Below are 27,848 nucleotides of genomic sequence, written 5' to 3'. Positions count from 1 at the left end.
CAAGCAAAGCCAAAGTGTTAAATCAAAACGAACTGATTTCTTACGATCCAGCTATTTTCACCTCTTGCTTTCAAGACGCATCTCCCCTTCATGCAAAACTCTCTTTGAGAAACCTTCTAGACCCATTTTGCTGGAGGGTGGGGGGTGGAAAATACAAGGTGAGTGGATAGGGAAGACCTCAGGATCGAGGTTCGCTTACTTTCGTGCCTGGTCCTGCAGTGAAAACGAACAGAGGCTATGGAGCACAGCCTCTCTGGAAAAGGCTGCTGGCTGGGCGGGGAGAGTCAGCGCACAGTCGGGAGTGTCTGGTGCCACAGACAGGGGACTATGCTTTCCCCGATCATCTCCTAGCACACCGGTCCTTCCCAGGCTTCCTAAGAGCAGGAGCGCGCGTGCGCGTGCACACTCACACACTCGGGCGCGCGCGTGCGCACAGCGCTCTCCGACAGCCCGGCCAAGCCTCCCTTCCCCCTCGTAGGGCCAGGCGTCCCAGTCGCCGAACAGGAAGAGGGCGGGGCCAAGGAGGAAAAAAAAAGCCTCCACCCCTCGAGATTTTCCACCCGCTAATTTTCCCAGTCACCCATTGGGAAGCAGGATCTGGGCGACCTGAAAGCCTCCCCAACAGCGAAGTACCAACCACGACCCCCTAAGCGTACGGCCCACCCACCCGGTCTCCCCTTCTCTGTCTCTCCACCCAGGCCGGTTTCCCCTGGAAAAACTCGCGAGACTTTGCGAGAGGCCGAGCGAAAGCCTGGGAAGGGAGGAATAGGGAGGGACATAGAAGGGCCCCGCCCTGCCTTCTGGGGCAAAGCGGAGAGTGGTCGGTTCTACCCCACAGTAACGCGAGGAAGGAAATCTCGCGAGGCTGGAGTTCTCCGGGAGCGCCGGTCGGAGGCGGTCGGCGGAGGTGTCTACCCCGCCGGTGATGGCGTTGAACGCCACTGGCTTCCCGGCCTTCCGTCCGCTGCCTCCGTCCGATTCTGCGTCTGCTTGCTGAGGAGGCGGATTAGGGGGCCGCGGAGTCTCTTCCCTTGAGTGCATAGGTCCCGGTTGGTAGAGGGTTTGAGTCCGTATCGCCACAGCTGAAGGCTGCGAGGGACTAAGAGCAGAGTAAGTGGACTAAATCCAGGGACGGGAGCAGGGGTGGGCGAGTCGGAGGCGTCCTTTGCTGGGGCAGTTCTTCGCCGGGGCCGGTGCCTTGCGCCTCTTGAACCACCGGCGCCCGGCCCTGTCCGCTTCCCGCCGCGGGCTCCCTGCTCCTGGGAGCCGGACTTCCTCTCCGCGCCCCCCGACTCCGAGCTCCTCTTAAATGGAGATGCGGTGCGGAAAGTTCAATGAAAAGCCTTGGCTCTAACCCTGTGGACACACCTTCCGTATCTGCTTTCATCCTGCCTTACCCACCTGCGGGCTCACCACCGGACGGGGGACCCTTTCAGTCACCTGTTTGCAGCGTTTAATGAAGATAACTTGTTTCTTGAAACTGCTCTCCAAGGGGTATTACTCTTTTCTGGTTCTCTTCCTGCCTTTCTTCTCTATCCCATCTCTGATAATGGTTCCAGTATCTGTCCTGCTATCCGAACTAGAAAACCAGGAATCATCCTTGGTTCTTCATTTCCACTTAACACTGCACTGTATTATTTTTTTTTTCGCCAGAATTAGTGCGGTTGCCCCCTCTGCCCCCCGCCCTCCACTGGTTTCCCTACTATAATCCTTCCATAGAGTTATTCTGAAATACATATTTATCACTGTCCTTTCCTTAAACTTTTTAGTAACCGTATTGCTGACAGCATCAAATCCTAATTGTTAAGCACATCATCATTCAGGATCTTTTACAGTCTGCCCCAATCCATTTTACCTTTTAGTCCTGCTTTAATATCCTACCATACAAGACTATACTGGCTATTTCCCCAAACATGCCATGCGCTTTGACAGCTCTGTACTTTTGTACGTGCGGATGTCTAGGATGTTTACTTTCCTCTATTTTACCACCTGTCAAAACCCAATTCATAAATCATTGTCTTCTCAGACTCCCCCAGGTGACATTGATACCGCTGTGCTCCCAACGCATTTGAAACTTTTCTTCTGCAGTATTTATTAGGTTGTATTATTTGTTTCTGTCTCTGTCTCTCCTGCCAATTTGAACCTGGGTCTGTCTGGAATCATGTCTTACTCATCTCTGAGAAAAAGTCCGGTACTTGGCACATAGCAAGCATTATTTATATATACATATGTATGTTTATTGAAATGGAATAGTTCTAAGGAATTCACCGTAAGAGTTCTTCATCCTTTAAAATCATAGAATTTTGGGCCAGAAGGAACTCTGTACATTAGCTTAAAGGCCCCTGACCTATTTTGATTATGAGAAACCCTGTACTTCTAATACACATGCAATTGTACTTTTAGTAATTGTTGGTTGAAATTATGTATAATGACAGAAAACTACTATGCTTTTAAATGATTTTGTATTTTATTTTTACAGTATCTATTTATATTTGAGAAATGGAGCAGAAATGTTTTAGACTACAGACAGTGCTTGGAGTATGTGCATTCAGGCAACTCTTCCACTGACTCCTTAGCCTGTAGTTTAGAAATAACTGGTTTAGATTAGGTTAGTTCTTGAACTGTCACAACTCTTTGAACATATGTATGTGAAACTTATATTCAGCCACAATTCTAAGGGAACGTGTAATTTTAAAAAAATCCTCCAGTGTCATTACTTCCAAAATCTTTCTTCCAAGTTTAAAAATTAATTTTCTTCAGAAAGTGTCTTTATACAGTTCCAAACATGTATTCATTCCACTATTTTCAAGGACAGTGAAAATTTTCTTTGCTTTCACATACAGCGATGTGCCTTTATAAATGCTTATTTTTACATATAAACGCATATAAATTACATATGCGTTCTTTCTTGCATTCTTAAGATTATAAGTTTATATGAAAACCATAACTATACCTTTTGGTTTTTTTATTTCCATATGGGTCAGTTCATATTATGTGCTAATTAATATTAGAGACACATACCTGAACATGAAAAAATTTAAACTAGATTGTTGACATTTAAAGACACATCTGTGGTGTATCAGTAGCCACAATATTTCTGTGTAGATGTAGTGGTAGGAGTAGTGGATTTGCGGATAAGGGAAACAGAAGTGTCCAATCAGTAAACATTCATTGATCTTACAATTAATGTGATGCCTAATTAAAATGGTTGCTAGGCTTTTATTAATTACCTAGAAAATATTTGAAATTTTTTTCGTCTTTAATTTCTCTTACATTTCATTTATATTCCTATTTATTTTCTGAGGTTGGCTTGAAAATTTTGACTTGAATTTCCTTAAATTTTTCTTAACCAAAATCTAAAAGTAAACAGCTGGCAATTGCTGTCTTGGGTGGGTGGTGGTTTCTCTTTTATCAGCAGCAGAATGTTCTAAGCCTTCTGCCAGGAGTCTGACTGCAAAAGTCTTTGGGTGGTAAAGTGGGCGAGAATGTGACTAATGCAGAAAAGAAAAAAAAAATTTTTAACTTGCTAAAAAAAAAAAAGAGATTCACCTGTAATTTGGACCCGCCTATAGAAAATAATGTAAGTACGTGTATTATGGCCAGTTAAGATAGGCACTATAAAAATAGGCCGAAAAGTTTAGAATATTCCTTTTTTCCTGTAGTCTGTTTTTTAAAATTTGAAACTTGTTAGAGAGTTTGGAAAACAGTCTTCTTCCTCCCACTCCACTTCCTGGCCAAAAAAGAGGGGAAGCACAATGGTCTTCAAAAAAGGTGATAAAGTAAATGCATATTATAAAATATTTTAAACTTTTGTGTGTGTGGTTTCACGTACAGGAAATGAACATGCAAATTCTTAGAAACTGTTGTCACTGTGTTTCTGAAATGCTAAAAAAAATTATGCTTTGAGCTACCTGCTGCTTATAATTCCTTTCCCTGAATAGGTAGGTTTTTATAGTTAACAAATTTTAAATGTAGTTGATTTTGATAGTAGTATTTCATTATGCAATCTGGAGAGGAGAGAGTGTTTTTCATAAAGTGGATATTAATTACAATTTTAAAAAGCCAATCAGTAAATATTCATTGATCTTGTAATTAACTGTGACACCTAATTAAAATGGTTGCTAGGCTGTTATGTCTGGAAAATATTTGAAATTTTTTTATTCTTTAAAATCTGTCTTCATATACATTCCCATTTCTTTTCTATGGCTGGCTTGAAAATTTTAAAAAATATCTTGGATGTTCCATGTGTGGGGTAGGGTCAGAGAACTTACTTTTTTTCGTTTTCCACCTGATGAGATTGAGATGATTTCTATACAGGTAAAAAGCAAACAGGACCCTGGGAATCCAGTGTGGCTTAGGAATAGGACACTAGACTGGGGATCAGAAATTCTATTTTTGGTACTAGTTTGGCGCTTTCCTTGCTTTGTGGTGCTGTCATTCAGCTTTGTTGGTTTGTTTGTTTGTTTGTGATGGAATCTTGCTCTGTCGCCCAGGCTGGAGTGCAATGGTGCGATCTCGGCTCACTGCATCCTCCACCTTCCGGGCTCAAGCAGTTCTCCTGCCTCAGCCTCCAGAGTAGCTGGGATTACAGGCGTGCGCCACCACACCCGGCTAGTTTTTGCATTTTTAGTACAGACGGGGTTTCACCACGTTGGTCAGGCTGGTCTCGATCTCCTGACCTCGTGATCCACCTGCCTTGGCCTCCCAAAGTGCTGGGATTACAGGCATGAGCCACTCAGCTTTTTAGATTTGGAATTCCTGGGTCTATTTTCTCATTGGTAAAATGGGAATAACACTTGTCCTCTTGCCCAAATGACAGTATAAGGTAGTTATTGCTCAGATTCAGAAAGCTACCAACAGTTTGAATTAATTAAAATTATTACGTAACAGTTTGATTTTCCTCTAGGGTACTCTAGAGATCCATTTGGATAGAATTAGGTTAGAGAGAAGGCAAATAGGTGAAGCAATTTTAAAGAAGAAAACAGTGACTTATACATATTAGATAGGGAGAGTTTATTTTACAGCTGTTACATTTGAGGCAATGTGGTATTGATGCAGAAATAGATAGTTATTTTAAGAGGACAGGTTTCATGATGGTTCTAATTGCATTTCTCTAATGGCTAATGATGTTGAACATCTTTTCATGTTTCTTATTTGTCCATATCTTTTTGGTTCACTAGTAAAGTCTTTTATTCATTTTTATTTGGGTTATTTTCTTATTGTTTTGAGAGATTTTTATGTATTCTAGATACAAGTCCTTTGTTGGATAAGTGATTTGAAATATTTTCTCCCAGCCTGTAGCTTGTCTTTTCAAACTCTCTAAACAGTGTCTTTCCCAGAGCAAAAGTTTGTGATTTTGATGAGGTCCAGTTTATCAAATTTTTCTTTTATGAATCATGCTTTTAGTATCATGTTTACAAAAACCTTTGCCTAACCCCAGGTCACAAAGATTTTCTCTTATTTTTTTCCTGAAAGTGTTATTGTTTTTAATTTTATATTTAGACTTATGGTCCATTTTGAGTTAATTTTTGTATTAAGTGTAGGAATTATGTTGGGATTAAACTTTTGGCATATAGATGTCCAGTTCTTCCAACACTATTTGTTGAAAAAAGCCAACCTTTCTCCTTTGACTTGCCTTTGCACCTTTTTCAAAAATCCATTGGCCATTTTTGTATGGCCCTGTCTCTAAACTCCCATTGGTCAGGGTATATTACTCTCATTATAAGTTGCTGAATTTGAGTTACTAATATTTCCTTAAGGATTTTTTATTTATGTTAATGAAGGATATTAGTCTGTGGTTTTCTTGTATTCTCTTTGGTTTTGGTATCAGTAATACTGACATCAGTTTATGAGATTAAAATTACAAGTATTTCCTTTTCTATTATTTTTTTAAGAGATTGTATAATACTTGGTGTTATTTCTTCTTTAAATGTGTGATAGAATTTGTCCTTGAAGCCATCCAGGTCTGGAGATTTTTTGCAGAAGATTTCTAATTACAAATTCAGTTTCTTAAAATAATTATAATAGAATTATTCATAGTTGTCTGTTTCATCTTGTGTGACTTTATGTAGTTTGTGTTTTTTGAGGAATTAGTCCATTTCATTTAAATTATCCAATTCATGTGTATGGAATTTATTATTGTGTTCACTTATCCTTTTAAGGAATTAGAGGTCTGTAGTGATGTCTCATCTTTCCTGATATCCCTTCTTTCCATTAGTAATTTATGTCTGCTGACGTTTTTTCTTGGTTAATTTTTCAGGAGGTTTTTCAATTTTTATTTTTTTCCAAGGACTGGCTTTTTATTTCATTGGGTTTTCTCTGTTGCTTTCTTGTTCTCAATTTCGTTGATTTCTACTCTTTATTATTTCCTTCTATTTACTTTAGGTTTATTTTGCTCTTCTTCTCCAGGTTCCTAAAGGTTGAGGCTTACATAATTGATTTGAGATCTTTCTAATTTTCTAATATAAACATTTAATGCTATAAATTTGCTTCAAAGTAGAGTTTTACATACATGCCAAAATTTTTGATATTTTGTATTTTCATGTTTATTTAGATCAAAGTATCTTCTAATTTCCAGAAACTTCCTTTTTGACTTATATAGAAGTACATTGTTTAACTTCCAGATGTTTGGAGATTTTTCTTGTTATCTCTTAATTACTTACTTCAGTTTAATTTCATTATAATCAGAGAGCATAATTTGTACTGGCTAGGCGTGGTGGCTCACGCCTGTAATACCAGCACTTTGGGAGGCCGAGGCGGGCAGATCACCTGAGGTCAGGCGTTCAGGACCAGCCTGGCCAACGTGGTGAAACTGCATCTCTACTAAAAATACAAAAATTAGCCGGACATGGTGGCATGAGCCTGTAATCCTAGCTACTTGGGAGGCTGAGGCAGGAGAACCGCTTGAACCCAGGAGGCAGAGGTTGCAGTGAGCCGAGAATGTGCCATCGCACTCCAGCCTGGGCAACAAGAGTGAAACTCCGTCTCAAAAAAAAAAAAAAAAAAAAGCATAATTTGTATGATTACAGTTCTCTTAAATTTGTTAAGGTTTGTTTTGTGATCCAGGATGTGGTCTATCCTCATGAATGTCTTGAGCACTTAAAAAGAATGTGTACTCTGCTGTTGTTGGTTGTAGCATTTCATAAATATCAATTCAAGCCAGTTAGTGGATGCTGTTCATTTTGTCTATATTCTTGCTGATTTTTATGTACAAAGTCTGCCAGTTACTGAGAAAGGAATGTTTAATTTTTCAGCAGTAAGGGTGGATATGCCTATATATCCCTTCAGTTGTTTGAGTTAGTGCATTTGTATTTTGAAGCTCTTTAATTATAGTTGTATATACATTTAGGATGCTTATGTCTTCTTGGTGATTGGGCTTTTTATCATCATGTAATGTTCCTCCGTCCCTGGTAATTTTCTTTTCTCTGAAGTTTACTTTGTCTGATATTCATTTATTTTTTGAGGCAAGTCTCACTTTGTTGCCCAGGCTAAAGTTTAGTGGCGTGATTGTGGCTCACTGCAGCCTCAACCTCCTGGGCTTAGGTGATCCTCCTACCTCCACCTCCCAGCTAGCTGCGACTGCAGGTGTGTGCCACCACGCCCGGTTAATTTTTTGTATTTTTAGTAGAGGTGGGGTTTGGCCATGTTTCCCAGGCTGTTCTGGAACCCCTGGCTTCATGATCCGCCAGCCTTGGCCTCCCAAAGTGCTGGGATTATATGGGCGTGGGCCACTGCACCTGACCTTGTCTGATATTATATAGCCACTCTAGCTCTTTTCTTAAATATAACACCTTTATTGAGATATGTAATTCACATACCATACTATTCACCTATTTAAAGTGTACACTTTTAGGGTTTTCAGTATATTCAGAGTTGTGTAACCATCACCAAAATTGATTTTAGAACATTTTTCCCGTGCAAAAAGAAACCATATGTTCATTAACAGTCACTTCCCATTCCTCCTTCCTTTTCCTAATCCCTCAGTCCTAGACATCCACTAATCTACTTTCAGCCTCTGTGGATTTGCCTCTTTTGGACACTATATAAATGGCGTGATACATTGTCTTTGTGACTGACTTCTTTCACTGAGCATAATTTTTTCAGTTTTCATCCATGTTGTAGCCTGTTTCAGGACATTATTCCCCCCTACTTTTTTTTTTTTTTGCCAAGTATTCCACTGTATGAACACATCATATTTATTCATTTATCAGTTGAATAATATTGCTGTGAACATTCATGTACAATTTTTTGCATTGACATACTTTCATTTTCCTGGTATGTACCTAGGAGTGGAATTGTTGGATCACATGTTTAACCTTTTGAGGAACTGTCAGACTTTTCCAAAGTGGCTATACCATTTCACATTCTTTATATCCTAGCCAACACTTACTATCTTTTCTATTATAGCCATCCTAGTAGGTATATCTCATTGTGGTTTTGAATTGCATTTCAGTGATGGCTAGTTATGTTGAGCATGTTTTCATGTTCTTATTAGCCCTCTGGTTTTCTTTTGACTAATATTTGTACAGTATATCCTCTTTTCCATCCTTTTAACTTTTTTTTTGGAGGCAGGGTCACACTTTGTCACCCAGGCAGGAGTGCAGTGGCACAGCCAGGGTTGACTGCACCCTCACTGTTCCGAGTAGCTGGGACTACAGGCATGTGCCACCACACCCAGCTAATTTTTAAATTTTTTGTAGAGACAGGGTTTTGCCATGTTGCCCAGGCTGGTCTTGAATTCCTGGGCTCAAGCAATCCTCCGATTTTGGCCTCTCAAGGTGGTGGGATTACAGGTGTGAGCCACTATGCCCGGCCTGTCCTTTTATTTTTAACCTACCCATATCATATTTAAAGTGAATTTTATATAAACAATGCATAGTTGGGTCCTCTTTTAAAATTCTGATCATCTGTCTTAATCTTATCTAAATATAAGTGTCGAGGACATTTCTATTTAGTGAAATTATTAACATGTTTGGATTTAGTTCTGCCATCTTATCATTTGTTTTCTTTTTGTTCCTTTGATATTCCTTTGTTTTGCCTTTTCTCTGTCTTTTGGGTTATTGAACACTTTTTAATTCATTTCAATTAATCTATTGTAGTTTTGACTATTATCTCTGTACAGTTATTTTAGGGATTTATTAGGAATTACAATATATGTAAATTTTTAAGTCTACTTAAAATTGATATTTTTACAACTTCAAGTGAAATGTAGAAATCTGATCAATGTATAGGCCTTTTTAGCCTCCTCCCTTTTTCTTGTAGTTATATATTTGCCTGCATAAATTAAAAATCTCATTAGATAAATGTTATAATTCTTGTTTTTAAACATTAGACATTTAAAAGAACTAAGAGGAAAATATTTACCCAGATATTTACAATTTCAGTTGGTCTTCCTTTGTTCCTGATGTTCTAAGTTTCCTTCTGATAACACTTTGCTTCTAACTGAAGAGTATTCTTTATAATAAGTCTACTGGAAATAAGTTCTTCTTTCTCTTCAGCTGAGAATGACTTTTATTTCACCTTCATATGTGAAACATATTTTTGCTGGATATAGAATTTTGGGTTGATAGGTCTGTTCTTTCAGCATTTTGAAAGTGTTGTTCTACTTTTTACTGGCCTTCATTTCTGTTGGGAAGCCTACAGCCATTCAAATTGTTCTCTATGAGTAATATGTCATTTTTCTCTGTCTGCTTTCAAGATTTTCTCTTTGTCTTTAGTTTTTGGAAATGTGATTACAACGTGCCTGGAGTTAGATCTTGTTGGAAACTCCTGCCTGGGGTTTCCTGAGGACTGGGAATGATGAAGACAAGGTTTCTTAGAAAGAAGCAAAGTGTTACATCATCGAAATGTATAAGTTTCAACTATTGAAGTTAAATATGTTTTTATATTATTGGATGACAAGTTAGAATGCGCTTGGGAGAATACACAAAATACAGTATTTTAGTCATTGTGAATATTGTGTCTTTTCGGTAGGGTACTCTTCTAAGGTATTCATAACGTAAACATACTAGAATATTTAAGAATATTGCCTGGCATGGTGGCATGCACCTATATAGTCTCAGCTACTCAGGAGACTGAAGTGGAGGGTCTTTGGAGTCCAGGAGTTCCAGCCTGGGTGATGGCAAGACCTCGCCTCTAAAAATAACTAAACTTAAAAAAAAATAATAAATATTTCTAAACCATAGAGAGAGGCAACTCCATAAAATCTTCTTAGAGATGTTCAGAAAGTTGTTCAGGAATGGTTTTAGTCGTTGATTCACCATTACAGTTTTTCTTTTTTTATTTTGAGATGGAGTTTCGCTTTTGTTGCCCAGGCTGGAGTGCAATGGCGCGATCTCAGCTCACTGCAACCTCCACCTCCCAGGTACAAGCGATTCTCCTGTCTTGGCCTCCCAAGTAGCTCAGATTACAGGCTTGCACCACCACGCCCTGCTAATTTTTTTGTATTCAGTAGAGATGGGGTTTCATCATGTTAGGCTGGTCGCGAACTCCTGACCTCAGGTGATCCACCCACCTCAGCCTCCCAAAGTGCTGGGGTTACAGGCGTGCACCACCACACCTGGCCTACAGTTTTTCCAGATTAATTTATTTACAAATGAAGCATGAATTAACCAGTATCCTATGCTATCCAAGGTAAGTTTTCCCATTCGTGTTTAATATTGTGGTCATTTTTTTCTACTTAAATGAAATGTTTCATGGAGTAGTATCTGTTTGAGGTTTTTTTTTGTTTGAGACGGAGTTTTGCTCTTGTTGCCCAGGCTGGAGTGCAATGATGCGATCTTGGCTCACTGCAACCTCTGCCTCCCGGGTTCAAGCGATTCTCCTGTCTCAGCTTCCCGAGTAGCTGGGATGACAGGCGCATGCCACCACACCCAGCTAATTTTTGTATTTTTAGTAGAGATGAGGTTTCATCATTATTGGTCAGGCTGGTCTCGAACTCCTGACCTCAGGTGATCCACCTGCCTCAGCCTCCCAAAGTACTGGGATTACAGGAGTGAGCCACCGTGCCCGGCCCTGTTTGAGGTGTTATGTGGTACTATCAAGTAGCCATTCTGATTGTGTCAGTTTTTATCTTCATGGATCTTACAACTTGATGGTCACAATGGTTCTTTTGAAATTTGACAGGCCAAATTTTGTGTATCTATCATGGAGTCTTTTAACTTCTTCATGGGTTTATTTTACAGTTTCATATGAGGCTTTTGCATAAGGACATTTAGTCAAAGCATCCCGCTTATAGTAACGAACTTTAAGGTATTTCTATGGTATCTACAATATTGTTTCTACCTTTATGATAGCAGTTATATTAGGCAGCTACCATCAAGCCATCAAGTAGTTAATGTATTCGTTGTTTTTGTTTGTTTGTTTGTTTGTTTGAGACAGAGTCCCGTTCTGTCACCCAGGCTGGAGGTGCAGTGGCACAATCTCGGCTCACTGCAAGCTCCGCCTCCCGGGTTCACGCTATTCTCCTGCCTCAGCCTCCTGCGTAGCTGAGACTACAGGCGCATGCCACTACGCCCGGCTAATTTTTTTTTTTGTATTTTTAGTAGAGACGGAGTTTCACTGTGTTAGCCAGGATGGTCTCGATCTCCTGACCTCGTGATCCACCCGCCTCGGCCTCCCAAAGTGCTGGGATTACAGGCGTGAGCCACCGCACCTGCCCTGTATTCGTTGTTTTTAAAAGGATATCTGAGAAACCTCTTTTCTTTGCAGCATTTCAGAGAAGTGGATTATTCTAAAAGCATATCACCTATTCATGTATATATTTACTTTCAGTAAGTTGCTCCATCTTAGTGGACCACAGTTAAGTCATTTGATCAGTCTGGCTTCTGGTAAGAAATTGAATTTTATCACAGTGACTGATGTACCTGTTGCATATCAAGCCTGATACTGCTGATTTTTGTTTTTAAGATAAAACCCATTAACAAACAGTAAAGTCAGGATTTGGTACTAGAAAATTCAAAAGTTTTGTTTTGGACTTGAATACTTCTTGAGTTATGGAATCACAATCATGAGATTTTCCTTGCAGTAGGTAAAGGTTGCTGGATTAATACTGTTACACCAGTGAATGGTAATATGAAAAAGAGAGAGTAGCAATATTTCATGATTACTCAAATGATAGAAATTTTGGATGGTTTCCTTTAGCAATAGGGATTTACTATGCATGGTAACATGAGGTTTAAAGACCTAGAATAACCTCTGAAGATGCTTTGATTAATTCAGTTGAGGTTTATAATTGCTCTGAGGCAGGGAAGCTAAACCTTAGCTGCTGAATTAAGGTATACGATTTTTTTTTTTTTTTTTTTGAGACGGAGCCTCACTCTGAGGCCCAGGCTGGAGTGCAGTGGTGCTATGGCTCACTGCAACCTCTGCCTACTGGGTTTAAGTGATTCTCCTGCCTCAGCCTCCCAAATAGCTGGGATTACAGGCACCCCCCGACCAGGCCCGGCTAATTTTTGTATTTATTTAGTTAGTTAGTTATTGAGACAGCCTGTTGCCCAGGCTGTAGTGCAGTGGCGCAATTTTGGCTCACTACAACCTCTGCCTCCCAAGTTCAAGCAATTCTCTTGCCTCAGCTTCCTGAGTAGCTGGTATCACAGGTGTGTGCCACCACGCCCAGCTAATTTTTGTATTTTTAGTAGAGACGGTGTTTCACCATGTTGGGCAGGCTGGTCTTGAACTCCTGAATTCAAGTGATCTGCCCTCCTCAACCTCCCAAAGTGCTGGGATTACAGGTGTGAGCCACTGCGCCCAGCCCAAGGTATACAATATAATAGACAGTGGGGTTTTGATGTCGTGTTGTTAATACTCCCAGGACACAGGGTACTATTTTTGTACTCAAAAAGATTTATGATTATGTAGGAAGACTGTCTAGATTGAGGGCTATTTAGCTATCTGATCATATATAGGACCTTATTGCATTTTATTTGTCTTTTATTACTTTCACCATCTGTTATAAACTATTATTTTTACTATAAAACCAATTTTTTTGGTTATTTCATTTTTCTTAGTACAAGTCAGTGCCCGTCCTTTTTTTTTTTTTTTTTTTTTAATGTTGCTTTACAGACAGCTTTAAAAGTTTACTCAGAAGGATCCGATGTTCTATAGTAATGGGATTAATGGGAGTTATAGTGATGTCCATTTAACCCATTTATGTTAACTTTCTTAACAAATAAGAAAGTTGTCTGTCTACAATTTTAGATAATTTCCTTTGGAAATTTAGAGGAAGTACGGGGTATTGTTGGGCACTAATGCCTCTCTCAGAACGGCATCTTCGGATAGATTTTGGGTAGTTGTCCTTTTGGGTATTAGCCAGTATCAGACAATATTGGTTCCTTTAATGGCCCTTTTACTCCTCATATTTTCAAGTATCCTTATCTAAACCTCCTGAATCTTACAAGACAAATCTTGTGGTGGTTTTCTCTAGAGAGCCGGAAGTTATATTAATTTCCAGCTTGTTTACTTCTTAAGGCTCTCTGGAAATGTCTGATCATATATTGGACATTTTCTAAATTGGCGATTTAAATAACAGGAGAAAGTCTTCTGAAATTGCCTGATGTGTTTTATGAAATATTTTATACTGTTGAGTTATTTAAATTTTCTCTTTGCTACTTGTTGCTTTTTTTTTTTTTTTGTATTGGAGGGGATAATCATTAATTGGACTAGTTGGTACAGATCTGTAGTCCAGGGCAGTGGTATATAACAAAGTCCTGAATTCTGTGGCAAATTGCTGTTTTAATAAAGTTGATGAAAATCTTTGTTTATAACCCTTCACTTGGATCTACACCAAATTTTAATTTAACTTCTGTAGACGTGGCTTCTGGCCTGGAAATTTAGTGTGATTTTATTTTTTGAGAAAACCCTGAAGAAAGGATGACTTATATTGAAAGTTAGGTAAAACTTAGTAGAAAGATAAAAGATTTCAGCCGGGCACGGTGGCTCACACATGTAATCCCAGCCCTTTGGGAGGCCAAGGTGGGCGGATCATGAGGTCAGGAGATCGAGACCATCCTGGCTAACACAGTGAAACCCCCGACTCTACTAAAAATACAAAAAAATGAGCCAGGCGTGGTGGCAGGTGCCTGTAGTCCCAGCTACTCGGGAGGCTGAGGCAGGAAAATGGCGTGAACCTGGGAGGTGGAGCTTGCAGTGAGCCGAGATCACGCCACTGCACTCCAGCCAGCCTGGGCGACAAAGCGAGACTCTGTCTCAAAAAAAAAAAAAAAAAAAAAGGAAGATAAAAGATTTCAAGGAGGGTAAGTTTCAGGAGAAACTTAAAGTTTGGAAAGAGACTTTAAAATTATTAAAATTTTGTTTGAGGTTTCTACATACCAGTTGAAGAAGCTGACAATTGACTGTTTCATGTTTTGTCTCATATTTCTTTCAGCTACTCTTAAACATATTGCTTACTGATTTTAGCATATCAGAAGTTTCCTGTAATTACCAGTTTTGTCCTAAGTCAAAACTTTTTTTTGCACTTTAAGGAAGATGCAAGAGTTAGAATTATAATGCAACTTTATGTAAGAAGCAGAAGTTCTTCCAAGAAGAGGTTGAGACTTTAATGTAGCATGACACATTGAGGCCACTTTGGCTGGTCAGCAGTGTTTGTGAACAGTGTGTCAAGTCACCTGACCAAGCAGAGGTTAGGAAGCATTCTTACAGTCAAAGTTTTCAGACAGTCATTGACCCCAGAATACTGACCAGTAAACCAAATGATCTTCCTCAAAAGTGACAAGATAGGGAATGCCCTCATAAAGGGCAAATTTCTATATAACATTATATTCCTTGGACATGTACTTTTTTCCCCACTGTAAATTTAGAGTGTTTTAAATGCGTTCTAGTTCTGTCTGCAAATCTTTTAACTGTGTTCTAATTTTTTTGTAATAGTATAAATTTACTTTCAAGTTTGTAGTATCCTAACAGAAGCAAAACCACAGTGTTCTTAGGTGTTTTTTCCTCCCTGGACAGTGAACAATACTGTAACAAATGTGGCTTAAGAAGCATATCTGTGTTGACATGAAACTAAAATAAAGAGATATGTTGACTTTATTTTGAGTCTTGATTTTAATTTTAATTATAGATATATCTTTAGAAATGAGTTGCACAATTGAGAAGGCACTTGCCGACGCTAAAGCTCTTGTTGAAAGATTAAGAGATCATGACGATGCAGCAGAATCTCTGATTGAGCAAACCACAGCTCTCAACAAGCGAGTAGAAGCCATGAAACAGGTTTGATTTTTCTTTCTTGTTCATTCCATTTATCAAAAGCAGTCATTGACATTTATGTATTGCTGGCTAATTAGTATCTAATTTTTTTCAACGTTCTCTAAAATTTTAAAGTAGCTTGACTTGTGTGTTTCAGGTTTACTTTAATTTTGTCGTGTTCAGGTGATATACCTAGACATATATTTCTAAACCCTAGATTTGATCACTTATTTTGCTGACAGAGTTGCACATTTGAGTTTAGAAAATAAATGAATTTGTTAGGTCTAGAAACATTTGACAAAGACCAGATAATACCTTTTACTAATGTTGGTACACATTTTGTTCTGTCTTGTATAATGTAGAAATGTTCATATTTTTCTTTATAAAAGTACTTAGGTGATGCTGTTTAACAACAAAATAGCTTTTGAAAATGATGCAAGGTAATATGTGATTTATACTCTGTGCAGTTATTGTACCCATACTTGCTACCTTATTTTTCATTCAGTGCTACCAATTAAAGAATACATAAGGGCTTTCTTCTTGCTATTTTTACTATTGTATAACAGAATATTCCCATGGGCCACGGAGTTTAGACACTATTTTAACCTTCTTCTGATAAAAATTTTCAAGTCATTTAAGAAAATTATAAAATCTCTGACATTATGATGGAAATCAGAGGGGGAAAATGTATATTCACAGCCAAATCTCCTCATCTATTTTGTAAAAGGAAGCAATTCTGGGATAGTATTTTTAACAAAGCTACTGGAAATAGTGGAGCAAGTTTAGTTATTTGGTTTTACAACTGTGTTGCCCTAAACAGATTTACCTGCATCCCTAACCAACTGTCCAGCTAGACTCAGGCACTTCAGTGAACATATATCTGGTATTGAGTTGTTAAAAAAGGAGTTTGACATCTGAAGTTAAGAACCAGGAGTGTTATAATGAATATGTTACTAAGTGTCTCATGAGAATGCCTTGAAAATAAATAAGTGCAATTTTAAAATAAGATTCTCATTTTCTTAATGGAAAGTCTTTTTGCATTTCTTTTGTACATGTTCTATTAAGATATTCACATACCATAAAATTTACTTTTTTGAAGGGTACAGTTCATTGGATTTTAGTACACATTTGCAGGTTATGCAGTATAACCACTACCTGATTCCAGAACATTTTCATCACCACAAAACCTTACATCCATCAGTGGTCTCTCTCTAGTTTCCCCTTTCCTCAGTCTCTGGCAACCACTAATATTTCTATCTCTTTGAATTTGCCTATCCTGGACATTTCATATAAATGGAATGATAAAATATGCGGCTTTTTGTGATTGGCTTCTTAACATAATGTTTTTAAGGTTCATCTATGTTATAGCATGTATCAGTACTTCATTCCTGTTTATTGCCAAATAATATTGCATTGTAAGGATACAGCACATTGTGCTTATCCATTCATCAGCTGATAGGCATTTGGATTATTTTACTTTTTTGGCTGGTAAGAATATGCTGCTATGAATATTTGTGTACAAGTTTCTGTGTGGACATACGTTTTCAGTTTTCTTGGGTATATATGTAGAAGTAGAATGGATGGGTCATATAATAACTCTGTTAAAATTTTTTGAGGATCTGCCACATTGTTTCCCAAAGCAGCTATGCCAAGCTTGTCCGACCTGTGACTTGCTGGCTGCATATGGCCCAGGATGGCTTTGATTGCGGCCCAGCACAAATTCACAAACTTTCTTAAAACATGAGTTTTTTTTTTTTTTTTTTAAAAAGCTCATCAGCTATCGTTAGCATTAGTGTATTTTATGTGCAGCGTGATAATTCTTCTTCCGATGTGCCCAGGGAAGCCAAAAGATTGGACACCCCTGAACTACATCATTTTACATTCCATCAACAATGTATGGAAGGTTGCAGTTTCTTCACATCCTCTCCAACAATTGTTATTGTCTTTTTCATTACAGTCATCCTCGTGGGATATATTGAATTGCATTCTCCTAATGACTAGTTAGGTTAATTAAGTATCTTTTCATGTGCTTATTGGCCATTTGTATATCTTCTTTAGATAAATGTTTATTCAAATCCTTTGCCACTTTTAAAAATGGGGTTATTTTCATTGTTGAGTTGTAAGTGTTCTTTATATATTCTGGATACTAAGCTCTTATCAGATTTTTTATATGTATATTTCAGATATATTTATATATCATATATATATATATTTGCAGGTATTTTCATCCCACATGTTTTTCTCCCCCATTAGTATCAGGAAGAAATTCAAGAACTTAATGAAGTCGCGAGACATCGGCCACGGTCCACGTTAGTTATGGGAATCCAGCAAGAAAACAGACAAATCAGAGAATTGCAACAAGAAAACAAAGGTAAGATACGTTACTTTTTGACATTAATCCCATTTCTAGTCTATATTCCTAAATCGTATTTATTGCTCTTTATCCTGTCCCACATATGCCTGGTTGACATCCTCTTAGATTCTCACCCTTAATATCCAGTTAGCACTGCTGTTGTTAGCTATGAAATAACCCAGCTTCATTCTCTGCAGTTCCACTGCATTGGCCCCCAGATTAGATGCTCAGTCTCTTGCCTGAAATGTCCAAACTGATCTCCCTGATTCCAGTCTCTCTTCCCCCTTCCAATCTGTCTTCAACATAACCATCAGATTGATATTTCAAAAATCAGTCTGATCATGTAATTCTTTTGCCTAAGAACTTTCATTATATACTTATTACCTTTTACAGGGTCCCTAAAAATCATTTCCCAGCCTTTTTTTTTTTTTGAGACGAAGTCTCGCTCTGTCGCCCAGGCTGGAGTGCAGTGGCACAATCTCGGCTCACTGCAAGCTCCGCCTCCCGGGTTCACGCCATTCTCCTGCCTCAGCCTCCCGAGTAGCTGGGACTACAGGCGCCCGCTACCACGCCCGGCTAATTTTTTGTATTTTTAGTAGAGACGGGGTTTCACCGTGTTAGCCAGGATGGTCTCGATCTCCTGACCTCGTGATCCGCCCGCCTCGGCCTCCCAAAGTGCTGGGATTACAGGCGTGAGCCACCGCGCCCGGCCCCAGCCTTTTTTTTAAATCTTCTTCCCACAGCTTTCTTCACTGTGAACTCTTTGCTCTTGCCAACACCAGTCACTTCCTAAACACGTCATCTGTTTTCATGCCTACCTGCTTAGAAGGTCCATTCCTTCACTTTTCAACTGAGGGAACTCACACTGTACTTCTACAAAGCTTCCACCAGTTTCTTCCCATAGACATCTCTTAAATCTATTTGACTTAACACTCCACTCTGCCACCTACCACATGCTTGTTTTCTCTGCTAGACTCTTGAGGTCTGTGGCCCTTAATATAGAGGGAGCCTTGGCCGATATTAATTGCTGTTTAGTACATCTTTGTTGAAATGATTCTCAAGAAACAAGCTTAAAATATTCAAAAAACTAATACGGGACTTCATTTGGTGTCTCTTATTGTTATATGGCTAGATTTTTGTGCATTGTGTTTTCTTTTTAAAATGTCCTGTTCATAAGTTGCTTAGTGGAAGAGAATATTTTGTGTACTTTTAACTCAAGTTGGAATAAAATACAATATTATTCTTGATAGAATTACGTACATCTCTGGAAGAACATCAGTCGGCCTTGGAACTTATAATGAGCAAGTACCGAGAACAAATGTTTAGATTGCTAATGGCTAGCAAAAAAGATGATCCGGGTATAATAATGAAGTTAAAAGAGCAGCACTCCAAGGTAATCCATTCTATAAATGTGACCTGAAATGGAAAAGAGAGACGATTGATTATTCTGTGTTCAGATTTTTTTTGAAAAAAATCACAGGTATCTAGTAATGGCATTTTAACATGATGTTGAATGTTTCATCTTTTTAATTGACATTTTCTCCTTTTTCTTATTTTTCCATTTCTTGTTATATATCATTTTCTGTTTGATTTATAAACTCTCACTGTTTCTTAGAAACTTTAATTTGTACGTTGAAAAATAAATTTTATTTTGGATATAAAGGTAAGTCTGGTCTATTCAACATTATTTTTGTAGGGCTATATACTTTTAAGAAATATTTCTTAAAGCGCTGGGCATGGTGGCTTACGCCTATAATCCCAGCACTTTGGGAGGCCAAGGCAGGAGGATCACTTGAGGCCAGAAGTTCAAGACCAGCCTGGGCAACGTAGCATGACTCCATCTCTTCAAAAAGTAAAAAAATTAGCCGGGTGTGGTAGCACATGCCTGCAGTCCTAGCTTCTCAGGAGGCTGAGGTGGATAGACCACTTCAGCTCAGGAGTTTGAGGTTACAGTGAGCTACGATCATGCCATTGCACTCCCATCTAGACAACCGAGTGATACCCTGTCTCTTAAAAAACAGAAATTTTTTTAAGAAATATTTTTTCTAATAAATTTGTGTATTGACTTCTCTTGCAAAAACAAAAAATAATGGAAACCTTTTTTAAAATCTGAAAGCAGTTTAATGTAGATTTTTCTTAAGACTGTTTTCTGAATAAGGCTAATTCATCCAGACTATAAATGATCTTGTTTATTATAATGGAAAAAACATGGGGTTCAGGAGAAGAACCAACATAGTAAAATTTTGCTCCCTTGCCCCAGTATTGTATACCAATTGACATCATTTTTTAGAAACAAAGCTGAAGTAGTTAGAAATTAGTGTTTTACCTGCTGTTCATCCCTTTGTCATCCCTGTGTCTATTCCCTTTGGTATGTCCCCATATTTTATGGCATATTTTATGGCAACTGCTATGAAGACAAGTAGAATAATCCTTTCTCACTTATATTTATTTTAAACTGAGTTTTAGTTGCCGATATGAAATAAAAATATTAAACTAGATTGTGGAAACTAGACTGTTACCTGTATTAGATAATGGTGAGCTGAATATTATTATTACCAATATTATTTAAGAAACAGTGATTATGAGCCTTCTTTTCCCCATTTGTTACAACAGAAATAGGAAAGGACATATTTTCATATTTCTCTATTATTGAAACACATTTTAGATTCTTTAAAATACTTCTTCCATTTTGGTGCTTGTAGGTGTTTTTAACTTATTAGTAATTAATTCTATTAGAATTAAATACCTATCAAATAGCTCTTTATATGCCTTTATTATATTAGAAAACCTAATGATAGGTACCTCTTGTGTCAACCAGTAAAATAATAAATTAAATTAAAAATTTGTGTTTAATGTTTTCTAATTATGCTATTCATCTCCTAATCAAATGGCGATCCAGGGATGTTTAAGTGGTGATCTTTTGAATACAAAATTTAACTATTGTTAATGAGACCATTCTAAAATCATTTAAATTTAAAGGTATAATAATAACTATAGTAACTAAGACTTTTTAAAGGCACTAAAAGGAGTTGACTTAATATTATTTGTAAGATAAATGTAATCTTGAGAATTTCTAAAAGGTTTGTATGTTTTATAACCTAAAAATAAAATGTTAAAGATCTAAAGGGAAGAATACCATTACAAAAAAAGTGCTTAGAATAGGATAACTATAGCTTGCAGGTCCCATCTGGTAGCAACTATGACAGAAGCAAATGTTTCCTAAAATATATTAGATTTTACTATTCACCAGAGCTGGTTTATTAATTAGTAAGGTTAAACATTTCCTAAGATAGCTGTAAGCCATCCTTTTTTATTATGTAGATTGAATTCTTCATCTAAGTTCAGATGATCCTTGCCTCCCATAAAATGACTATTCAGTTATTTGTTATTAATTCTCACTAATACATATTAATGTTTGTGATTTTGATTTTTCCCAAAAAGGAGACACTTCGACTTAATTAAACAAACATTAATACTGGCACTGGGTTAGTTATGGGAAATAATAAGATGAATGTACAAGCTTTCAGTATAGTGGGAGATACAGACACAAACATAACAATCTACTATAAGGTAGGGCGTGATGAATCCCAAAGTAGATGAATTGTTACTGGAACGCTAGAGGGAGCAATATTAACTGTCATAAGGAAAATCTGGAAAGGTATCAAGGAAGGGAAGAAAGTCTGTCTCAGTCCAGCCTTGAATTAATTATGGGCAGGTAGGTAAACAAGCAGAAGTGGGTGGGTGGGCAGAGAAACTTGTATAATAAAAGCCCAAAAAGTATGGTATTGTAGGGTGTGTTTAGGTACTAGTGCTCTGATATGCCTAAACACAAAAGTAATTTTACAACACATTTAGAGCTAAGAAACAGAGTTACACATAACAGCATTTTGGATTGGAGTAAGAGATCCTTTTGAGACTGTTATAATACAGAACTTTGCCCTTAACTAGAAGTTTTTGAGCACATGCTTAAAAAATCAGTAGAAAGTTTGAGAGCTCATTTTTACCCAAATACTAATTTTCATGTTATTTTTGAACAGATGCCTTTTTGGAAATCTTAAAAAAGCAAACATTTCAAACAGTTGGCTAACACGCATGAACTAACACTCATTCAGTTTTTAAATTACGGATGATATCCGTATTAACATTATAATGACTCTATACTACAGATTGACATGGTACATCGTAACAAGTCCGAAGGATTCTTCCTTGATGCATCTCGACACATCCTTGAAGCACCTCAACATGGACTGGAGAGAAGGCACTTGGAAGCAAATCAGAATGTACACTAAATAAACAGTCAACTTTTGGGGTGTGGATGGAAGGGGGGTCCATTTTAAAAGTTCTTTTACATTGAATTTCCCTCCCAGATTAGATCAGCAAATAAATGAAATTTATTGAAAGAATGTTGTGTCTTTAATAGCCATGCTGTTCAGTGTAGAAGCTTTAAATCTCTCATTAATTTTCTGTGTATTGTATCATGTACAGCCTGTTAGATATTTGCAGGTTTTATAGGTTATTCAGTCCAATGCTTTATTTATTTGCTCTTGTTAGTTGTTGCTGTGAAACAGTCATTTCCTTTCTGGACATCAAAGATATTTTCTTGGCATTAATTTTAAACTGATTTCATAAGGTCAAAGTATTAAATGTTTTAATTCAGATTGTGGATAGTTTGTAGTCCTTTGATTTTGCAAATGAAATTAAAATGCCTTTGTTTAGATGTTAGGATTAAGTATAGTAGTGCTCTCTCCATTGTGTCTTAATTTTTTTTTAACTCACTTGTGGCAGGTCTTTATTGAATAAAGGAGGAATAAACCTAGACAGGGAGTTAGAAATGAAAGACATTTCAAGACAGTTCAAGGGTTATGTTGGTGACACTTCTTGTCTTCCAGACAGTTTTGAAAGCACAGATCTTGCCTCTTGTGCTTGTTAAAAAATCTGTGATACTTCTCTGAAGATTTTATAATTAAATAAGTGAACCATTACCCTGGCCTTTTATAAAAGTGCTGCCCTATTTGAAGTATTGGGTTTTTTCTCATGATGAGCTTTGTTAGACTTGGTACTGAAAAAATCAGTAGTTTTTTTCCTTCTATTTTAAAGGCAAAGAAATACTTGCTTCAGCTAGGCATGGTGGCTCATGCCTGTAATTGGGAGGCTGAGGTGGGTGGATCACCTGACGTCAGGAATTGGAGACCAGCCTGGCCAACATGGTGAAACCCCATCTCTACTAAAAATACAAAAAGTTAGCCAGGCGTGATAGCGGGTGCCTGTAATCCCAGCTGCTCGGGAGGCTGAAGCAAGAGAATTGTTTGAACCTGGGAGTGGGAGGTTGCAGTGAGCCGAGGTCGTGCCATTGCACTCCAGCCTGGCCAACAAGAGCGAGACTCTGTCTAAAAAAAAAGAAATACTTGCTTTCTATGTAGTTTTTTAACTTAGGTCAGTGCCATAGGACTGACCAAATCATAAATTAAGGATGCTGTTGGTATTCAAAGTTTTTACTCATTACCCTTACTCAGTTTGCAGCTGCAATGATCTGTACTTAACCTGCTTTTACATATTATGCTTCCTTGACAATGGGAGGAATTTTAATGGTTAACTTGCAGAATATGACAGATACTTGTCTTAATATCATTCTTCCTACCATAATCTAATTCAAAACTATCCAGTAGAACTTTCTGAAATGATTGGAATGTTTTTTATCTGTGCTGTCCAGTGTGGAAGCCAGTAGCCACATGTGGCTGTTGAGCACTTGCAGTGTCACTAATGCGTTTGAGGGACTGAATTGTTAATTTTTAAAAATGTATTGATTTTAATTAAGTTTAACATTGTTTTGGACAGCACAGATTAGCCTTTTAGAGTACCTTCTTGCTGAGTACTAGCAGTGTATAGGTTTCCCCATGAAAAGGACCTACATTTTTGTTGGTTAAGAGGTTATTAAATGTGCTTTGCCAAAGATATTACCTTGTCATTTCTTCCAGCTTATTAGTTCCGTGGGTTTCTTGGAGTACTGTTAAATCCTTTTTACAAATATATATATACACAACTACTGAAGAGACTGTTTATTTGGGGAGTTATTCACTTTTATATTTAAGTCTTAGGCTTAATATGATAAAATATCTCTCAGTTGCTGTGAATAATGGTCTATAGAAGCTGTTCATTGAGAAAATGATTATTCTCGAGTTTCTGTTGATTTTAAACCTTTTTTTGTCTGTCTCTTTCACTAGACTGTAAGCTTCTTCAGATCAGGGGACATGTCTTGACAGTCTTTGTATTCCTGTTGTTTAGCATAGTACTGGCACATCATAGGTGTGCAAGATAAGAAAATGAGATTGGAAGAATTTATGCTACTTGCTGCGCCTAACAAATGTGGATGTCTGTATTATACTGATACTATATTTTCAATAGTTAGCAAAGAAGGCCATTTAATATTTTAATACTGAAAAGCAGAATTGTGCTCATTTTATTCAATACTTATCATATACCATACACTAGATAGTAGGTGGATGTAAAGATGCAGTTCCTGCTCTCAAAGAGGATTATGACCTAGAAAAGGTTACAGATTGGATTGAGATAACTTTATAGGCCTGAACAATACAGAAAAGATTTCTAAATCATTGAAGACTTCAGGGAGGAAAAGAGATTGAATGCGTCCGTCATTTTTATCATTCCCGTTACTTTGAACAATAGTGTATGTAAGTGCAAAAAAAAAGAAAAAGTTGCTGATCATTGTGGTGAGAGGAATGTAAAATATGAGTATTTTTCTTGCTGCTAGGTTTAGTTATATTGTGCTGCTTATTCTTAATTCTAGTCCTAACAAATTTGATTTCAAAAGCACATCTGTGGTCAACCAACTTCATTGTTAATATTTGTTTTATTCATATTAAGTGACAATGTAAGAATATTCATGTTAAGTGGTACTGCAGATTTTATAAAAAGGAGAGGATCCAAAAATAAAAAAGTATTTTGCTGATTTCCAACTCCCATCCCTCTTTTTCAGGAACTGCAAGCACATGTTGACCAGATAACTGAAATGGCAGCAGTAATGAGGAAAGCCATTGAAATTGACGAGCAACAGGGTTGCAAGGAACAAGAACGAATATTTCAACTTGAAGTAAGTTTTACATTGCAAATGTAGATGAAAACTGTCCATATAAAGATTTATGCCAGAAAATATATCCCATTTTTAAATATATATTTACTCTTCTTGGGTACTGGTAATGTTCTCCTGGATGCTGTCTATGTGGGCATATTATGCAAGACCATTTATGTGGTGATGCAAGAATCTAGGATTATTAGTAACTTACAATATACCAGTAATGTAGAAAATTGATGTTTCATTCTATATTGCTTATCTTATGAAGTGAATGTACTTCTTCAATTGAGTCATTTTTAAAATTTTGTTTATTCTATTAGAGATCATAGTGATACAGGGAAATTTTTTTTAATCCACAAATATTTAGGGGCACTCTTATTTTTCTGGGGATTCTAAAAACCTTTGTCATCTGTCCTTTATTTTATGACAGTGAAAGTACCAGTCTCTGAATAACTGAAATCAGTACAATAGACTTTTATGCCTTAAGAGCTTCATTTTGAAATCATGGCGGGGAACCTGCTTTAGACTACTAAAATTTAGAAAGTGAGACTGAAGATAAAGTGATAGAGAACAAATTATGAAAGGTTATTGTTAAATGTCTACAAATTTTTTTACAGTAACTAACCAAAAGGAGGCCAGAAAGCAAAGTTATTTACCAGTGCCAGATTTGGTCACTTACTTTCCTTCTTGAAAAATATCATCAGCTACCCCTACCCTGCTGCTCTCAAATGGCAATGAGCTAAACTTGTCCTACATTCCATGCTATCATGGAAAGTAATAAAAATACTAAAAATTACTAGGAGATTCTAGCCTATTCACTGGCTTTATGAGTTTATATAAAAATAAATCTAGATGTTATTTTCTTCATCTCTAATGTGATTGTAAAATAAGGCAATTTCTGAGCTTCTATTTACAATTATAGCTGCTTAAGTAAGAAGGCTTTGCAGTGGTGGAAGATGTTGAACACGATTCCTAGCTGCATAAGTGTTCTTTAGATTCAAGTTGCCAACTGCATATATCATTGAGTAGATTAATGCCAATTACAGAACTTGCTTATTTGTTATACCTTCATATGTTTAGTTTTTCCTAACATATGTTTGTGATGTTGTAGCTACCTTGTAGATGGTGACTGCATCTTTGTTTTTGCTTGCCTTTTAGCAAGAAAACAAAGGCTTGAGAGAGATCCTTCAAATAACTCGAGAATCATTTTTGAACCTAAGGAAAGATGATGCGTCGGAAAGTACTTCTTTGTCAGCATTAGTGACCAACAGTGATTTGAGTCTGAGGAAGAGCTGAAGAGTTTCTGAGTCTGTGAGCTTCTTACATGGCTCCAAATGGTCAGATAAGTGAATGAATGAATGGACAGAAAATTCAATCCTTAATTTTTTTCTCTGTAAATATGTACAGTGCACGGGCTATGAGATAGCAACAAAAAATGCATAGTTAATGGTCATAGACTTTATTCCAAAACATAATTGGAAAATAGAAACTGAGCCATTGCCAAATGGTAAAGAAATGAAAAGTTTTCACAGTGACTACTGAATATACCAAGAGCTTTTGGCAGTACTGCTGGCTTTCTGGGTGATTAATTAGGTAAACTTGAATATTCCCAATAAATGTTTGAGAATGCATAAAATTATACCAATTTAAAAATATAAATTTTTGCCACTGTTTTGTGAACGGAGGATTTGTACGCTAAATTTCATCCTTATTTGGCGTCAAAGTTGATGCAAAGTTTATGTACCATGAGACTTCTAGTGATTGCCTACTTTCACATTTATTTAAATTTTTGTGAAAGAAAATACAGTTTTAAAGGCTATAGGAATGTGTTATATGTACCTTAAACAGATAATTTAATTTGAGCAATTTATCATAACTGATACTTAGCTAACAATTGTCCGTAACTTGTTTAAGTGTAAGAAATACCATTTCAGGAATGAAAAAGAAGGAATACTACTTTCTAAGAAAGAAGATCTTATAATAGACATATTTAGTAGGTTAAACTACTCCTTTGAAAGAATAAGTTTTGGTTCAAAGTCAATAATGAAGATGAGATTTGTTTTTCTCTTCTCTGGCTGATTTTTAAGGATATTATGTAGTTCATTTAGTTAACAGAATTGAAATGTTTGGTATGGCAAGATAGGTATGGTAATTTCGAAGTGAATTGGGAATTCCTCTGGCTCATAGAACCCTTTTTTTTTTCCTTTAAGTATTCTTGAGATACAAAAAAAAAAAAAGTAAATAAAATTTCAAAAAAAAAAAATTCCGGATCTGTTTTTAAGCTCCATCTGGTCCTCATAACCTGCAAGATTTTTCTTAAAACCTTTCAGCTGAAAGTGGGGGTAGAGGTGGAGTAATCTGTGGATTTGTTTCTGTTGTCTTTTAAAATGTCAAATATATAATATGTAAATTTTTTAAAAACCACCAGATACAGAAATGTGCTTTAACATCAGTTGAAACCTAAATTTTCTTATGTTGTGGTGATTGTATTAAAAAGGGATAAAAGAAGAGTGTCAAACATGGTTAAATATATTGTACTCATTTATGTTGAATATGTATTAAAACTAAGACAAATGGAAAATTATACTTTGAGTATATAATTTGTTAAATATTACTTTATATGGTAATTTTATGTATAATTTCATATATTGGTAAAATTCAAAACTACACTTGAGAATTTTTTTATCTTAAGTTTGGGGTGAGTGGGGTGGATGAGACTGATTGAATAGAAAAGGGCTAATGGCCCAAACATTATATAGATTTCTTTTTTCAGTCAGAGGCCTTATTTGATATTTTATAAATAAATGACAGTTTTTATTTTTAAACTTTTTATTGTTTTTGGGAAAGTATTCCTTAATTTAATGACACATTCATTCAGATACTTCTTATCCCTGCTAATAAAGGAAATCTATTTCAAGCTACACCATTGAGATTAAGTCTGAGGCAGTTCATTGAGGCAGCTCTACTATAAAAGCTTACTTGATAAATAATTATTTTTGTAAACAAGTTGGGTTAACTTATTCTTCGTCTTTTTGCTTGGATATGAATTTAAGGTCTTCATGTTTAAAGACATTTACTTTGTTATTTAGTGACACATTTCCATCCTATTTTTTTTTGGTTGTTAAACAGAACCTTAAGTTTATGTTTGAGGTATGTACTGCATAGGAACCTATTTTATTATTAAAGATGAATGATTAAAATTGG

The 27,848-nt window shown here is 36.8% G+C and overlaps 2 protein-coding genes across 9 annotated transcripts in view; one reads left to right on the top strand and one right to left on the bottom strand.

Annotated features, from left to right (window-relative positions):
- Nucleotides 1–984, bottom strand: part of INTS13 (integrator complex subunit 13) — a 33,432-nt gene extending 32,448 nt beyond the window's left edge. For 3 of the 7 annotated variants that reach the window (XM_014347223.4, XM_034936143.3, XM_055095820.2), the window contains exon 1: nucleotides 200–500. The gene's annotated coding sequence lies outside the window, so the exon portion shown is untranslated. Of the gene's footprint in view, nucleotides 1–199 lie in introns of all 7 variants that reach the window. The other 4 variants (XM_055095818.2, XM_063593152.1, XM_003828854.6 and 1 more) reach the window with 3 other exon arrangements.
- Nucleotides 870–27,848, top strand: FGFR1OP2 (FGFR1 oncogene partner 2). 2 transcript variants are annotated; one of them, XM_003828858.4, is made up of 7 exons: nucleotides 870–1,110; nucleotides 15,077–15,225; nucleotides 17,455–17,572; nucleotides 18,805–18,947; nucleotides 21,721–21,834; nucleotides 24,549–24,662; nucleotides 25,803–27,848. In XM_003828858.4, the coding sequence occupies exons 2-7, from the start codon at nucleotides 15,091–15,093 to the stop codon at nucleotides 25,938–25,940; spliced, it is 762 nt and encodes a 253-aa protein (XP_003828906.1). In that variant the 5' UTR covers nucleotides 870–1,110; nucleotides 15,077–15,090; the 3' UTR covers nucleotides 25,941–27,848. The 2 variants fall into 2 exon arrangements, with proteins under 2 accessions (XP_003828906.1, XP_003828905.1); XM_003828857.5 differs by lacking the exon at nucleotides 21,721–21,834.

Source organism: Pan paniscus, chromosome 10 (genome assembly GCF_029289425.2).
Source record: "Pan paniscus chromosome 10, NHGRI_mPanPan1-v2.0_pri, whole genome shotgun sequence".
NCBI classification, from domain to species: Eukaryota; Metazoa; Chordata; class Mammalia; order Primates; family Hominidae; genus Pan; species Pan paniscus.
This window is presented reverse-complemented; position numbering and strand designations above follow the sequence as displayed.